At 36.4% G+C, this 17,938-nt stretch overlaps 3 protein-coding genes across 7 annotated transcripts in view; 1 reads left to right on the top strand and 2 right to left on the bottom strand.

Annotated features, from left to right (window-relative positions):
- LOC111421425 (uncharacterized) overlaps positions 1 to 17,938 on the bottom strand; it is a 160,597-nt gene that overhangs the window by 27,677 nt on the left and 114,982 nt on the right. The window lies entirely within an intron of this gene.
- Positions 1,707 to 3,343, bottom strand: LOC111421432 (uncharacterized). The gene is made up of 2 exons (XM_023054584.2): positions 3,238 to 3,343; positions 1,707 to 3,174 (listed from the first exon to the last, which is right to left on the bottom strand). The coding sequence occupies exons 1-2, from the start codon at positions 3,278 to 3,280 to the stop codon at positions 1,796 to 1,798; spliced, it is 1,422 nt and encodes a 473-aa protein (XP_022910352.2). The 5' UTR covers positions 3,281 to 3,343; the 3' UTR covers positions 1,707 to 1,795.
- LOC111421440 (uncharacterized) lies at positions 3,895 to 5,170 on the top strand. The gene has a single exon (XM_023054592.2). The coding sequence runs from the start codon at positions 3,895 to 3,897 to the stop codon at positions 5,113 to 5,115; it is 1,221 nt and encodes a 406-aa protein (XP_022910360.2). The 3' UTR covers positions 5,116 to 5,170.

Genomic DNA, 17,938 nt, shown 5'->3' with positions numbered 1-17,938 from the left:
TTTAAAATGTTCTTTGTTTCATCTTAATATCTCAATTCGTTTTTGAGATACAACTTATAAAATAGTATTCGTCAAATCTACAATAATCAAATATGCAGAGTTGAGTTTAACAAATCATAACAACCATATTTTTGAGATATAAGAAATTATTTATGGCACATTGAATACTCATGAAATTAGCTTTAAAATGTTCTTTGTTTCATCTTAATATCTCAATTCGTTTTTGAGATACAATTTATAAAATAGTATTCGTCAAATCTACAATAATCAAATATGCAGAGTTGAGTTTAACAAATCATAACAACCATGTTTTTGAGATATAAGAAATTATTTATGGCACATTGAATACTCATGAAATTAGCTCTAAAATGTTCTTTGTTTCATCTTAATATCTCAATTCGTTTATGAGATACAATTTTTTAAATTGTATTCGTCAAATCTACAATAATTAATCAAATATGCAGAGTTGAGTTTAACAAATCATAACAACCATGTTTGTGGGAAATAAGAAATTATTTATGGCACATTAAATATTCATACAATTAGCTATAAAATGTTCTTTGTTTCATCTTAATATCTCAATTCGTTCTTGAGATACAACTTATAAAATAGTATTCGTCAAATCTACAATAATCAAATATGCAGAGTTGAGTTTAACAAATCATAACAACTATGTTTTTGAGATATAAGAAATTATTTATGGCACATTGAATACTCATGAAATTAGCTTTAAAATGTTCTTTGCTTCATCTTAATATCTCAATTCGTTTTTGAGATACAACCGTTTAAATTGTATTCGTAAAATCTACAATAATCAAATATGCAGAGTTGAGTTTAACAAATCATAACAACCATATTTTTGAGATATAAGAAATTATTTATAGCACATTGAATACTCATGAAATTAGCTTTAAAATGTTCTTTGTTTCATCTTAATATCTCAATTCGTTTTTGAGATACAACTTTTTAAATTGTATTCGTCAAATCTACAATAATCAAATATGCAGAGTTGAGTTTAACAAATCATAACAACCATGTTTTTGAGATATAAGAAATTATTTATGGCACATTGAATATTCATGAAATTAGCTTTAAAATGTTCTTTGTTTCATCTTAATATCTCAATTCGTTTTTGAGATACAACTTATAAAATTGTATTCGTCAAATCTACAATAATCAAATATGCAGAGTTGAGTTTAACAAATCATAACAATCATATTTTTGAGATATAAGAAATTATTTATGGCACATTAAATATTCATAAAATTAGCTATAAAATGTTCTTTGTTTCATCTTAATATCTCAATTCGTTTTTGAGATACAACTTTTTAAATTGTATTCGTCAAATCTACAATAATTAAATATGCAGAGTTGAGTTTAACAAATCATAACAACCATGTTTTTGAGATATAAGAAATTATTTATGGCACATTGAATATTCATAAAATTAGCTATAAAATGTTCTTTGTTTCATCTTAATATCTCAATTAGTTCTTGAGATACAACTTTTTAATGATCCTCCAACGGCTTGCAGTTGATTTTGCAAAGACCCTAAAGCTGCTAGATCGTCTTTAATAGGATTTAGTAAAGTTTGTTTTCTTTTGAGAAGTATCGCTAATATCTAGAATTTCTGGAAAGATGAAAAATCCAATTATAAACTCCACGAATGCGGTGCTAAGGAATTATGAATAAACTTTTAATTCAACTTTTAGTTTGCAACGTTTATTTATGTACTCAGAAACTATTCTCTACGCATTATCTTAAAATTATCTCAAACAATACTGTTTTATCAAACTTAAAAGATGATGTTGTTTGCATCGTAACCTTCTGGGTATTCTGGTTTTGGTAGAGGTTTAGTTTCCGGAATGATTTGGATTGATGGATTGCATGGTTCAGAGTCTTCTTCAATTTCAGGTTGGATTGGAAGAGGAAGAGGCTTAACAACGATGTTATCGATTTCTGGAACAGCTGGTTTGGTCAAATCTCCAGGAACGAAGAGATCTTCAACTTCTGGTTGGATTGGAAGAGGAAGAGGCTTAACAATAATATCATCGATTTGTGGAACAGCTGGTTTGGTTAAATCTCCAGGAACGAAGAGATCTTCAACTTCGGGTTGAATTGGAAGAGGAAGAGGTTTAACAACGATGTTATCGATTTCTGGAATAGCTGGTTTGGTTAAATCTCCAGGAACGAAGAGGTCTTCAACTTCAGGTTGGATTGGAAGAGGAAGAGGCTTAACAACGATGTTATCGATTTCTGGAACAGCTGGTTTAGTTAAATCTCCAGGAACGAAGAGATCTTCAACTTCAGGTTGGATTGGAAGAGGAAGAGGTTTCACAACGATGTTATCGATTTCTGGAACAGCTGGTTTGGTTAAATCTCCAGGAACGAAGAGGTCTTCAACTTCGGGTTGGATTGGAAGAGGAAGAGGTTTAACAACGATGTTATCGATTTCTGGAATAGCTGGTTTGGTTAAATCTCCAGGAACGAAGAGATCTTCAACTTCAGGTTGGATTGGAAGAGGAAGAGGTTTAACAACGATGTTATCGATTTCTGGAATAGCTGGTTTGGTTAAATCTCCAGGTACAAAGAGGTCTTCAACTTCAGGTTGGATTGGAAGAGGAAGAGGCTTAACAACGATGTTATCGATTTCTGGAACAGCTGGTTTAGTTAAATCTCCAGGAACGAAGAGATCTTCAACTTCTGGTTGGATTGGAAGAGGAAGAGGTTTAACAACGATGTTATCGATTTCTGGAACAGCTGGTTTAGTTAAATCTCCAGGAACGAAGAGGTCTTCAACTTCTGGTTGAATTGGAAGAGGAAGAGGCTTAACAACGATATTATCGATTTCTGGAACAGCTGGTTTAGTTAAATCTCCAGGAACGAAGAGATCTTCAACTTCTGGTTGGATTGGAAGAGGAAGAGGCTTAACAACGATGTTATCAATTTCTGGAATAGCTGGTTTGGTCAAATCTCCAGGTTTGGTGTTAACGCATGGAGCGTCATCTTCCACATCTGGCACAATCGGTAATGGTTTAACTTCTGGAATTAATTGCTCAACTTCCGGAATCCATGGTTTGACAAAGTCCCCGGGGACAATGTTATTTTCTGGGACTTCCAAGACTGGTGGAATTCCAACAATCCCTGGACGTTGGATAGCATATCCATCTAACCCTAATCACCGAATTACGAGATGTTGCAAAATCTAACTTTGATTGCTAAATCATGATTATTTACCTGCAATGCAGAGAAGAGCGATAACAGCTACCTTGGTCATCATTATGATTTAGTTGCAACGTTCGAAGTAGAACTTCTACTGAAATAACGTTGCACATCTCGGTTTATATACAAAACTACTATCTATTAATGTGCATAAAAAATGTTTGATGGTACCCTAAAACTATTGTTTGAAATATTTGTCTTATCTCGTTTAATAATTGCAAATAAACCAGCCTTTTGTTACTTTGTAGTTGTAATTTGAAAACAATGCATACACCAAGTAAATATTGGGATGGAATATTTCAATTAGGCAGTGGAAAGGTCATTTTTGCGTCCGGGTGCAATTGCATTATTTCTGATGACAGGCGGAGCGTGTGACCATATTACGTGCTACGTCGACCGCATTTATTGGGCTCCACCACAACCGTCGGGTGTTGTACAGAGATTTATATTTTTTAGTTTAAGAATATAATAAAAATATTACATAAATAAAGTTGTTCTAAAATAATAGCTCTATAAAGGCATAAAATATATTACTCGTTAGATTTTTATCAATAATTGGACCATGCAATAAACTAATAAAAAATCCACTAAAATATGATAAGCGAACGAAATTTTTTTCGGTATAAAAGCCACCTGAAAAAAATTATTTGTTCAATAGCAAAGTCAACAAAGATGAAAGTTATAATTCTAGTTTGCGCCTTAGTGGCGTCGATTAACGCCTTCACTCTAACGAGAGATGTCCCAAAAGATCTCGTTGCTCAAGTTTTACCAATCATTGATGGCGAGGCACCAATTGAGATAGAAATCGATAACCTTCCATCGATCACGCTCCCAGAATCCCCGACAGCTGAAACTCTTCCAATCGTCGATGGAGAATCCCCAATAGTCGAAGCCCCAACTGGTGAGAACCTCCCAATCATCGATGGAGAATCCCCAATTGAAGCCCCAACTGGCGAAAACCTCCCAATCATTGGTGGAGAAACCCCATCCTTAGAAATTGGAAACCTTCCATCGATTGGAGATTTATTCCCGATTGTAGAAGAAATTGAAACCTCAGTACCAGAAAACCCCATCATCCACGGCGGAGAATCCCCAACCATCGAAGTCGGAAATCTCCCATCAATCGGAGATCTCTTCCCCACCTTAGGAGGTGGCCAAATTGGAAACTTGCCATCGATTGATTGGGATCTCTTCCCATGTGTACCCATCGAAGAAATTGAACACCCTGTAGAAATCCCAATTGAAATTAACCCAAACCCTCTCCCACTCCCAATCGACCCCGAAATTGAAATCAACCCAAACCCCCTCCCACTCCCAATCGACCCAGAAGATGGAAACGTTGAAATCAACCCCAACCCACTCCCACTTCCAATCGAACCAGAACACCCAGAAGTCGAAATCGAATACATCCCCGAAATCCCAATCGAAATCAACCCAAACCCACTTCCTCTTCCAATCGAACCAGAAGATGGAGGATCCATTGGAATTAATCCAGTCCCTCTTCCACTTCCAATCGAACCAGAACACCCAGAAGTCGAAATCGAATTTATCCCCGAAAATCCCATCAATGTTAAACCACAACCTCTCCCACTTCCAATTAACCCAATCGAACCCGAAGTTGAAATTGAATGGGTACCAGAACCTGAAGTTCCAGAAATGCCAGAAATCGAATGGATGCCAGAACCCGAAGGTCCATCTTTACCCAACCCATTGCCATTACCACTTCCACTTGAACCAGAAATGCCAGAAATCGAATGGTTGCCAGAACCAGCCCCAGAACAAACACTCCCACAAGTTTTACCCCTTCCAATCAGGCCAGAAATTGAATATATTCCAGAGCAAGATATTGATGGTTATGAAGCGGGATATGATGGTTCCAACATCATCTTTTAAATTGTTTTATTGAAGTAAATTGTGTATATTGAACAAATATAATTAAAAAAAATAATGTTTTATTGAATACAAAAAAATATAATTTTTATTATTAACCTTTGTTTTTATATGATAACCTTTAAAAAGTGAAAACGTGCTAAAATACATAAAGATACAACGATAATTAACTTGAAACCTTTTTGTACTCAATTGAACTAAAAATTGAAGCTAGAATTAAATCTCTCACTTCCAATCGATCCTAAGGTGAAATTAATCTAAACACCTTCACTTCCAATGGACTCAGAAGATGGAATTAACTCACTTCCACTTTTAACGAGAACACTAAGAGGTGGAGTACTAGAAATTCCAGAAATTGAATGGATGCCAAAACGAGAAGGTGTATTTATAACCACTACGATTGAAAGTCAACCAATTGAACTGAAAATGTCAAAAATCGAATATCAGCAGCAGAGAAAACATAACCACACGTTTTTACCTCTCAGAGTAGCCGAAATCTCTCATTGAAGGATTCCAATAATGAAACAATATACAATTAATAACACCAAGTGACTCATAATATCAGAAAAATCGTACCTGATGTCATCATTGAAAGTATGCAACCAATATCACAATATGCGTCTTGTAATACCAGTATTGTGATATTGGTTGCATACTTTCGATGATGCGGTCGGGTACGATAATTAATGAACACACTGTAGATCTCTTTGATCTACCTGTCTGATGTTATTCCAATAATCTTCAACTATAAGACAATTTTCACGTGTTAGTCTTCTCTTTCTATGCTTGTCCTTACGTTTGGAAACTGCAGTCTATCCTTATCCTGTTTCTCTAAGTTTTCTTTGTCTTTATGTGCACTATTCTTGCACAGATATCTGAATTTTGGTTGCACAAGATAATGGTTTAAGCCATAGCTACTTGCTTTTGCCTGTCATAATATAGCACATTTGGTTTACTGCTCTTCCATCCAGTGACATACATGTTGTATTTAATATATCCATTTATAGCTTTCTACGTCTATGACATTCCCAGCAACCTTATGTACATAACCTTGAATGGCATGATGTAGCATCATTGCATATACAGGGTGTCCCGTTAAGCGTACGGAGCGGCTGTATCTCTAGAACGGTAAGGCCTAGAGGTTTGGGAAAAAAATCCTTATAAGCAAAGTGACCAAGAGAAAAAGCTGGAAATTATTTTGAAGTTCGTAATTCGACCGCTAGGGGGCGTAACTGCCATTGAGAAACATAAAGTTCCCGCTATCTCAGAAACTTAGACGATGAGCTATAATTTTGACAACATCATTTAATAGCTTGGATAATACTGCATCACTTTTGTTTTGCGATATTTCTCATATCTGTCATAATAAGGGAGGGGGAGGCCAATGCGTTTTCATATGTTTACATTTTAATATCTCCTAGACCATTCAACCGATTTGAATGTTTTCGGTATTGTTTGAAAGAGCATTTTATGCTGTTTTTAAAGATATTAAGTAAGGCCGTCTGCTTTAAAACAAATGAGCTAGAGGACGTAATCTGCAGCGATTACATATTTTTGTGATTTTTGAAGAAAAGTTAAATGGAACGATACTACTTACTTGACAGACCGTTAATCACCATAAAATTTGCTAAATATTAGTGAAAACCTCGATATCTCCATCCATTCTCGAATTATAAAAGAAAATGTTAAAAATTCGTATATCTTAATCGGATCAAGTTACCTTAGGAAACAAACAAGAGAGAACAAAAATTTTATTACTCCTTCACACTTTATCCAAGCTTAGAACTGCTTCAAAACTAAAACTAAAACTTTTGAGGCATGATGAAAAGCCAACGGATCAATGAAACATCAACAATGATAATTATAATAAAACAAAATAAACCAACACACTTAGAATAACTTAAATTATTGGCAAAAATAACTCACTAATGAGCGAAATGCCTTCCATAAACCTCGATGCATTTATTTAATCTAGTTTCGACGATATTATTATATTATTATTATATATTATTATATATTCATATTGAACGTTCTCTCTTATTACAAAGAGAAACTTCATTGCGGCAAAGCAGTATGCTAGATTTTATTCAAACGAAAAATAAATAGTTTTAGTTTTAAGTTTACCTTTTTTATGTATGAACGTTCGTTTTTAATAAAAAAAAATATAAAAAAAGTTTGTTTTATTAAAGCGAAATGTTCGAAAACTGATCAAAATAATACATGTATGTGTATGTACTTTAATTTGAGTAGTCTTTTCTCACAAGCGGACATCTCTGATAAGCGGACAAAAGTAACGGAACCGTCACTGTCCACTTATTAGAGCTTTCACTGTAGTATCTACCATAAAAACTTAAACTCAGGGAAATACCTCAATATATTAAGGCAACACATTGAGCCTTTGGTCGACAATTTGCCACTAAATATGTTTCAAATGATATGTTTTCAATATGACGGAGCACCAGCACATAATGCCAGAGTTGTTAGTGAATTTTTAAATACTACTACAAACTCAAGGACAGTAGAATTTAACAGAACTGCTACATCCATTGTTGTGACTACCTACCCGCAAACTACGTCACACTATTTTCCACGCCCAGCTGTTGTTATGGTCTATGCGATTGCTGTGTGTTTTTAAAGGTTATATCCTAGACGTATTCCTATTAGTTTTGAAGTTTTATGTTTTTACACGTATTAATGTCTATCATGTAACCTCTAAAAACACAGACAGTTACCAGGCGTGGCAAGTAGTGTGACGTAGAGTGCGGGCAACCAACCCGTAGTCGACTACAAAAATACAATGGATGTAGCAGCCCTGTTAGATTCTACTGTCCTTGCTACAAACTTTGCCAATAATTGGAAACAATGCTTTCCCTCATGGTATGGTTATCACCATAACAACATTAAGTTTTAAATACATACAAGTTTTAGAAAGAACAAAAAAAATGATACATTATATTCCATTATAGTATGTATGGTTATCACCGTAGCAACATTAACTTTTAAATGCATACATTAGATTTAGATGAAACAAAATGAATTTTTGTTAATTGAAGGGGTCGGGAGAAAAAAGTGCCAAGCATCATTTTGGCCTAACCGAATTTAGCAGTGCTGTCTATGAGTAAATTGAACAAATTACAAGCAGCACTGTTTAGATTTCAATTATTGCCGTTAGATTGCTCTGTATTTGCATTGCATTTTATTACCTCAACTGGTTGTTTGCAAAGTTTTGGGGAAGACAGTGTCAAGCTCCTCATGAGAAATGGAGGGAAAGAGGAAATGCGTTAGAAATCTTAAAGATTATTATGAAAACCTAGAAGATTTGTATGAAGAATTTGATGACAGTGACAGCGATCCCAATTATTTAGCAACAAACCCTCCCTACACCAAAACTGTCATGTGGACCTGCATTTTACTGCAGGAAACTGTGGACCTATAACGTAGGTATCCATAACTGCACTTCTGGACAAGGTTTTATGTTCATGTGGGATGAATCAGTTGGAAAAAGGGGTAGTGATGAAATAGGAAGCTGTATTGTAAAGTACTTATTAGTAGCAAATGTCCACGCAAAGAAGTTGGTAATATTACAAAATAAAAATTGGAACATAATGTCGCTTTGGTCACACCTTGTAGCTAGTAAACGTTTTGAAACAATAGAACATTACTTCCTGATAACTGGGCATACTTATCTTCCATCAGACCGTGACTTTTCAAAAATAGAAAAGTATCATACCAAGCACTGCCAAAATGTGTACAGTCCTGGGCAATGGAGAGAGATAGTAGCAAAGTGTGGAACAAAACACTGAACTTCATCGTAACATGCATGATGAGTGAGGATTTCCTCGATTTGTCTAGGGTGCAAGAGACCTACTTTAACACAAAAAGCAAGTTTTGTACAGATGGTGTTACTCCTCCACGATTTTCCAAAGCTATTTGCTTTAAATTTGACAGCGAAGAACCTTTTCAAATGAAACTCAAACACTTGATGAACGAAGAGTTTTTAGTGTTGAACCTAAAGAAACGTGGAAGGAGTTCTATTCCAGCACTACATTTAAAAAGAAATGCGCCCAACAAAATCAATAAGAAAAAATTAGATGATGTCAAATCCTTGATGCAACACATTCCTCCCATCTACCATGGATATTACAATGGCCTACAGTCTTCCGCTGAAGTAGACGACCAAAAGGAAGATGTTGTGGTAATATAGGCCTATTTGAAAAGTACCTTTTTGGTTAAGAGTATTTTTTGTCGATAACAGTGTGTGTTTTAATAAAAGTACAAACAAACCTAATGTCTTTTATTTTTGGGGAAAAAATGCCAAGCAACATTATTCAGTGCATATTTTTCTATACAACCATTTTTATCTTATAATAGCGTTTTTTTACCTACATCTTCACTTTCAACGGTATATAGATACATAACCTTTGTATTAAAAAACTTTGGTTTGTTGTCTGCACTAAAATGTTATTTATGCATTTAGCCAAACTTTCAACTTGCTATATCTCAAAACAACAAACATGATGCTTGGCACTTTTTTCTCCCGACCCCTTCAATTATTCAATAACTATAAGAAATATTCCCCACAAACTATATATATTTGTTATCAGAAGAAAATAACAAATTATTTTAAGTCATAGCCGACTATGGTTTCCATTTAAAAAAATAACGTCTAAAATCTCGAAAATAAAAGATGGGAAAAAAATTCTACCTACGCCATAGAATTCTTCGTAAAAAGTTGCCCATATAATGTTTTATTTATAATACTCCATCTTTGATAATAAGTGAGATATTCGCGATTGTCGTTTTTGCAAAATTTTCAGTTTTTGCCGATAGGGCGATAAGCCGATAGCTGTTCGAAGTTTTCGGCATTAGCATTTTCTCGAAAAACGAGATCATGACATGTAAGCTACTTTTTTCTATCTCTTTTAGTTTCGGAGATGGCCTATGTGGACATCGAAATTGGGACACCCTGTACATGGTGAATACTTCATACTTTGTTTAATAATGTATTTGTAGTGTGGCTGGCCGCGAGTTATTTTATTATGTATAGAAATTGTATAAAGGAAAATCCTTTCAACATTTCAAACTATGTATTTTGATCCAATACGATAAAGTACCATTTTGTAATGATTATCAAAATACACCGCGTAATAATCAACACAAACCCAACCCCAAATAGAACCGTTGCTCAACTAAAGCAATAGAACTGGTTTTATGGTCCTATGCATCATGCATAAAGAGGAGTAGAGGATGGGGCGAATGCCGTCCACCCGTTTCGGGGGCGCTTCAGATATCGCGGTGTCAACATTACAACGGGCCTGGCTAATAAATACCAACCCCGGAGTACAATCGATAAGTACGTACGCCGCCGTTCGAATAAATTGGGCCGTCGCGTTACCAATCCAACCCCTCGTCGCCCCCGTTCGCTTTGCTTTACCGGAAGGTCCATTGTGCCCGGGATTCGGGGGCCCAAACAACCCCCAGGGCTCGACATTCCTGTCTCGTGTCGAGCAATTGAATTATCCCGTACACGGTTTTCTCATTTTCTAGATCGACGAATGATTGTTGAACTTCGAACAAGAGAGTTTATTTGCCCTTTATTCACCCCATTTTTTTTTGCTAAAATTTTATTTTAGTGGGGAAAAGTCTGTTTCGTTGGCGGATGGTTAGTTAAGAGGGATTTAAAGTGTGCTCACGTTCTGCAAATGAAAGGAAGCACCAGGTTGCTCGGGGTAATAAATCCCAAAAACGAGACATCTTTATCTACAGCGCCCCATAAGCGTAATTAGTAATAATTAACCCCCGCGCCGGTTCGGTCTTAAATCACAGGGAGATGTCGTTGTTCTGACCGCAATTTTCAGGATGCTTCTTATAATTTCTACCTATCTCGCTTTCTCGAAACGGTTTCAAGTTAATTAATGCATAAATTAAATCCGAGATCGTGTTAATACACTATATTTCAAATCTTATAAGTCTTTGTATCTTGAGAAAGAGACGTCATTATCGAAAGTATGCAACCAATATCACAATATGCGTATTGCAATACGCATATTGTGATATTGGTTGCATACTTTCAATGATGACGTTGGATACGATTCAAGCCAAAGTCAGATTTACGATTTTTCTGATATTATGTGTTACTTGGTTCTTTTAAATGCAACACCCTGTATATTGTTTCATTATTGGAATCGTTCAATGAAGGATTTCGGCTACTCTGAGAGGTTAAAACATGCGCTTATTGTTTTTTTTTCAATTGGTTGACTTCTAATCGTAGTGGTTATAAACTGGATAAAGATTTACACCTTCTAGTTCTGGCATTTCTAGTACTTGGTGTTCTGGTTAAAACTGGAAGTGAGTTAATTTCATCTTCTGGGTTCATTGGAAGTGGAGGTGTTTAGATTGATTTCAACTTTAGGATCGATTGGAAATGAGAGATATAATTTTAATTAGGTATCAATACATCAATTTCTGGTTCAATTGAGTACACAAAGGAAGAGGTTCCAATCGATGATGAGGAAAAGATCTCCGTTTGATGGAAGATTTCCAATTACGAACACCTACAACTCTGACATAAGCGGAATTAGTAATAATTAGTTCCAGCACAAGATGGGACGTAAGTTTCAAAAAAACCTGATGAAAAACCCAAAGCGCCTGCCACTCGGAGCATGCCATGTGTTACAAACACAAAATATATAAATTGGTCGGCAATCACTTAACAGAACGCTTACACATTGGCATAACACAGATATGGTAGGAAGAAACGATTTTTACCGACTGGAAAAGAAGTGTCATCTATCCGATGGACAAAAAAGGATGCCCCAACTTAATTCCACAGGTTATCGTGGATATCTCTGCACTGCCTATAAAATATTGACATGTACTATTAACAAACGTTTTAATCCTCCAGCTAAATGGGTTATTGATGAATATCAGATAAGGTTAAGATCCACTATAGATCAGATACTAAGATACAGATATCATACATAGACTAACATATCAAGAGGACTAAAACAAAGAACATTATGTGCAGAAAGACCGAGTCAGTGTGAGTATGAGAAAGCCAAACCATGCACTATGCACTAGACTAAATACCTAGGGGTAATACTTGACAGTGAATTAAACTGGAACCAGATCTGCCGCAGGCTCCTAGGAAGGAACTGGGGTCTCAAACCACGAATGGCTCATTGGGCCTACGTAGCAATAATCAGACCCATGGTCGCCTACGCCTCATTGGTTTGGTGGTCAAAAACAAAACATAAGACAGCTCAACAACATCCTCAAGGACCCATGTCTAAATCACCTGATTGAAATTAAAACGGACCTCATACCGACGGAATACAATTTCAACCAACCGTATAAGGTCATATTTAGTAGCAGGGATGATTGGGCCTCAACTAAAAAGAGGAGCCCTAGCCTGGTACACCGATGCTTCAAAGACAGTAAGATCTGGAGTAGGCATGGGCATCAGTGGACCAAATAGCCACATCAAATTGGTCAAACCTGCCTACCGAAGAGTCTGAGAAATGTTGAAGCTTTGAATGGGTACTTTTCTTTGATTTCGGGACGATCTGCGGAGGTCGACCCGGACGTGCACAACTTTTATGCTAATAATGTCAGACCTGGTGTGATTTCTTTTTCCAAAAAGTAAATGAATCTAAGATCAATATTATCTTGACGAAGATGTCGAGTCAAGTGGTGGGGATTGATGGTATAAGCCTTAGGATGTTGGGTTTCTGTTGTCCACACATAACTCCCTACCTCCTGCATGTAATTAACTTTTGTTTAGAGTTTGGTGTCTTTCCTGAGAAATGGAAATCTGCCAAAGTTGTTCCTATACCTAAGTCATCGACTGCTTCTTCCTTCTCGGATGTGAGGCCAATTAGTATCTTAAGTACTTTGTCGGGAATTTTGGAAAGGGTCGTGGCGGAACAAATACGTGAGCACTTGGAACGGTTTCATATTCTGCCCTTCATCCAATCAAGATTTAGGCCTGGGTATAGTTGTGCAACCACACTTTCGACAATTATTGATGATGTTATGTCTGCAACTGTTTTGGTTTTACTTGACTTCTCTAAAGCGTTTGACACTATTAATCATCAACTTCTCTTAGCAATTCTTCATTATATTGGGTTCAATAATACAGCCTTAAATTTTTTTAATAATTATCTGTGCGGGAGAAGTCAGTATGTGGTTATTGATAATGATGTGTCGGATCCTGCCGTATTGAGGTCTGGTGTGCCGCAGGGCTCTACATTGGGTCCCCTTTTGTTCACTATCTATACGTCTCAAATGTTGATCTTTGACCGCTTTTGCTCAAAATTTCATATCTATGCGGATGACACACAACTTTACCACAGCTTTAGCTCAAATAATGTGGTAGAGTCTGTTGCAGATGTAAACAATGATCTAGATAAATTTTTAAATGTTACTAAGAAACATGGTCTTTTGTTAAATGGGAATAAATCGGTCTATATGGTGTTCGGGGGTAGGGAATCCAAAGCGCTTGTCAGCAATATGGCCCATATCTTTATAGATGGAATTGAATTGGAGAGGAAGGTCTGTGTCAAGGATCTTGGTCTTTACATTGACGACAGCTTAATATATTATATTAGTAGCCTGTTTGCTCATAGGCAAGTCTTGATCGCCGATATTAAAAAGAATCTTTGCGAGTCTGTAATTTTATCGTTACACAATTTACGGCCACTGCCTGTTGACTGATGATGCGCGACGTATTCAGGTAGTTCAGAATTCTTGTATTCGTTTTATATTTGGTATACGCCGACGTCAGAGAGTATCGTATAAGCTGGGGGAGTTGAAGTGGCTGAGTATGTCAAGTCGTCGTCGGTTACATTTTGGTTGTTTTCTTTATAAAGTTGTGTCAAGTAAACTACCACCTTACCTCACCAACAAAATTACTTACAGAACGGACATTCATAATATTAATGTACGGCGTAGGGACCTCATTGACATTCCTCGTCATCGTACCCAATTGTTCAAGAGGTCTTTTAGTTATAACGCGGCATGTATTTTGAATAAGTACAGTCTGCTTTTTGCTCAACCATCGTTTCGCACTTTTAAAGAGTCTCTGCGTCTTAAGTTGCTTAATGACTAGCGCGTCGTTTTTTTTCTTTTTAGTTTGTTAGGGACATTTATTAATTTTTATTTGTTTAGGCTCCTCATTTTTTATATTTTTTTCGTTTTTTACTTATCGGCCACGATAATTGTTTCAGGTTGAATTTAATTTTGATTTGTTATTTCTTTATTTTGTTTTTTTTATATATTTCTTTTTTTTTTATGTATGGGATTTCCAGGAAGACCAGGACGCCATAATTTGGCTTACTGATGGAAATACCCTTTGGCAAACTCTATACTTAGTTATTTTAATGTATTACCTTTATTGTATTGTTATGCCAATAAAAAAAAAAAATTTGCCCCTCAGCTCGGACTTAACAATTTTCCAAGCAGAAGTTCTTGCTATAAACTTCTGCACCGCTTTGAACCTACAGAAGGGACAAAAAGGTGCATCCATAAACATTTTCACAGACAGTCGGGCCGCCTTAAAGGCAATTCAGGCCTACACGTGTGGCTCCGCACTGATCAGAGAGTGTACCAACAACCTGAGAGAACTCGCTAGGGGTAATGATGTTACCCTATGGTGGGTTCCAGGTCACAGCAACATTGAGAGCAATGAGAAGGCCGACAAGCTGGCCAAAGAGGCAGCAAACACACCCTTCATTGGACCCCAACCTGGATGTGGACTACAAAAAAGCCACCTAAAACTGGAAAGAACTTCCAGGTCACAGACAAGCGAAGAGTATGATAACTCCGTCGCAAAACAAAACCAAAGAGGTTTTATGCCTCAGCAAAGGGGATCTAAGAACGCTCTCAGGCTACCTGACCGGCCATGTGCCCCTAAAATACCACCTCTTCCACATTGGACAAGCTGAGGATCAAACTTGTCGACTATGCAACGACGAGTCAGAAACTGCTGAACATATACTGTGCAATTGCGTCGCCAGAGGACGTCTAAGGCACAACGTCTTCGGTAAAACTCCCCTGTTACCTACCGACATAAAGGTTCAAGACCTCAGGACAATACTAAAGTTCATTAAGGACTTACATTTGCTCTAAACCTTTGGAGGACTAAAGTTACAACAGATCTTATAGGTGGCGGTAACGAGAGGGGCTGCTCTCCTCAGCCCGGCAGCAATAATAATAATAATAATAAATGCACTAGACTAGACGATAGGATCGAGTCAATTGAGCAATTTGTATACTTAGGGATAGAACTAACTTCGGAAACTTTTGAAAAATCACTATCCTGTATAGTGATGCACCATTTATTTGTGGACTTTGAAGCATTCTATATTTAGGGTATATCAGAGCAATGGCAGAACTCAAGATGGAACGTGTATTAAGAGTACAGGGTGTCCCAATTTCGATGTCCGCATAGGCCATTTCCGAAACTAAAAGAGATAGATAAAAAGTAGCTTACATGTCATGATCTCGTTTTTCGAGAAAATGCTAATGCCGAAAACTCCGAACAGCTATCGTCTTTTGTTTTCGCCCTATCGGCAAAAACTGAAAATTTTGCAAAAACGACAATCGCGAATATCTTACTTATTATCAAAGATGGAGTATTATAAAGACAACATTATATGGGCAACTTTTTACGAAGAATTCAGTGGCGTAGGTAGAATTTTTTTCCCATCTTTTATTTTCGAGATTTTAGACGTAACTTTATTTTTTTAAATAGAAACCATAAATAATTTATTATTTTCTTCTGAAAACAAATATATATAGTTTGTGGGGTATATTTCTTATTGTTATTGAATAATTAACAAAAATTCATTTTGTTCCATCTAAATCTAAGGCACGCAACTTTTGTAACAAAAGGATACGATTTTCCCCCTCCACTTGTTCTCAGTGGCTTCCTAGAAAACTAGCCAATGAGAACAAGTGGAGGGGGGAAATCGTATCGTTTTGTTACAAAAGTGTCGTGCCCTAGTGATAACCATACATACTATGATGGAATATAAAGTATCATTTTTTTTGTTCTTTCTAAAACTATTGTATGTATTTAAAACATAATGTTGTTATGGTGATAACCATACTATGATGGCAAAGTTTGTAGCAAGGACAGTAGAATAAAACAGGACTGCTACATCCATTGTATTTTTGTAGTCGACTACGGGTTGGTTGCCCGCACTCTACGTCACACTATTTGCCACGCCTGGTAGATAACTGTCTATGTTTTTAGAGGTTATATGATAGACATTAATACGTTTAAAAACATAAAACTTCAAAACTAATATGAATACGTCTAGGATATAACCTCTAAAAACACACAGCAAACGCATAGACCATAACAACAACTGGGCGTGGAAAATGGCGTGACTTAGTTTGCGGGTAGGCTGTCACAACAATGGATGTAGCAGTCCTGTTAGATTCTATTCTCCTTGAGTTTGTAGTAGTATTTAAAAATTCACTAACAACTCTGGCATTATGTGCTGGTGCTCAGTCATATTGAAAATATATCATTTGAGTCATATGTAGTGGCAAATTGTCGACCAAAGGCTCAATGTGCTGCCTTAATATATTGAGGTATTTCCCTGAGTTTAAGTTTTTATGGTAGATACTATATGCCAAAATTCTATTATCTAAAAGGGCACACTATACATTGAACCCCAATCTTCTTTGAACACTCAGAGACTTCATCGGTCCAGATAACATTTTGAACAAACAGCAGATTATTTAATTTTTTTAAATATCATCTACAAAATTCTAATCTTCGATTGACATCTTCGGCACGTCAATAATGAGTTAGTCCCGCTTTGTATGGTTTATACCTATTTTTCTTTCATATTTCGAAATGTCCGCCTTCAGCTTGAATGCACGCTTCACATCGACGAAGTAAAGATTTGCAACAATAATTATGAAACACAAATACAGAGTTGGTTATGATAACAAAACTGAGTTCTTTATGTCAAACATTTCAATTTACTCTATTCTGTGTCTTTCAAAGTTTATAATTGTCAGAGTTTTGATCGAAAACGAAAATGCATGTATTTACGACTGAAGAATATGCAGATATTATTTTTGTATACGGGCTTTGTAACGGAAACGCTCGGCAAGCAGCAAGAGAATACCTTCGTAGGTTTCCAAATAGACATCAACCTGCCCATACAGTGTTTAGTGCATCATTTCGCAGACTGAGAGAAATAGGTAACCCCACTCCATCAAAATGTTCAAGCATTACATCCTGGAAATACTGAGCAACGCTTAGCATTTTGCTACTGGATTATTCAGCAACATGCTCAAAATAATAACTTCATTTCCCAAGTTCTGTGGTGTGATGAAGCGTGTTTCACTAGGGACGGCATAAATAATTATCATAACGAACATGTGTGGTCCTTGCAAAATCCACATGCAATTAGACCAGGAAGATTTCAGCAACGGTTTAGTGTAAACGTTTGGGGTGGCATTTTTAACAATTCTTTGCTACCTGTATGGGTGATAAATGAACGCTTAAATGCAAATATGTACAGAAATTTCTTGGGACATAACCTTTTCGATTTTATCGACGACGTACCACGCACCACATCGAGGAAGAGAAGTCATCGCTTGGTTACATGAACATTTTCCAAACAAATGGATTGGCAATGGAGGATCTAAATCCGCTGGATTATTATTTCTGGGGACACATGAAGCAGCTTGTGTACCACGTAGAAATTACTACCCGTCAGCAACTACTGGACAGAATTCAAGATGCAGCTAATAGCATACGGAATGATCCAAATATCATACGTCGTGTGATAGAATCTTTACT

The sequence above is a fragment of the Onthophagus taurus genome, chromosome 5 (genome assembly GCF_036711975.1).
Source record: "Onthophagus taurus isolate NC chromosome 5, IU_Otau_3.0, whole genome shotgun sequence".
NCBI lineage: Eukaryota > Metazoa > Arthropoda > Insecta > Coleoptera > Scarabaeidae > Onthophagus > Onthophagus taurus.
The sequence above is the reverse complement of the archived record's forward strand: the minus strand, read 5'-3'. Positions and strand labels throughout refer to the sequence as shown.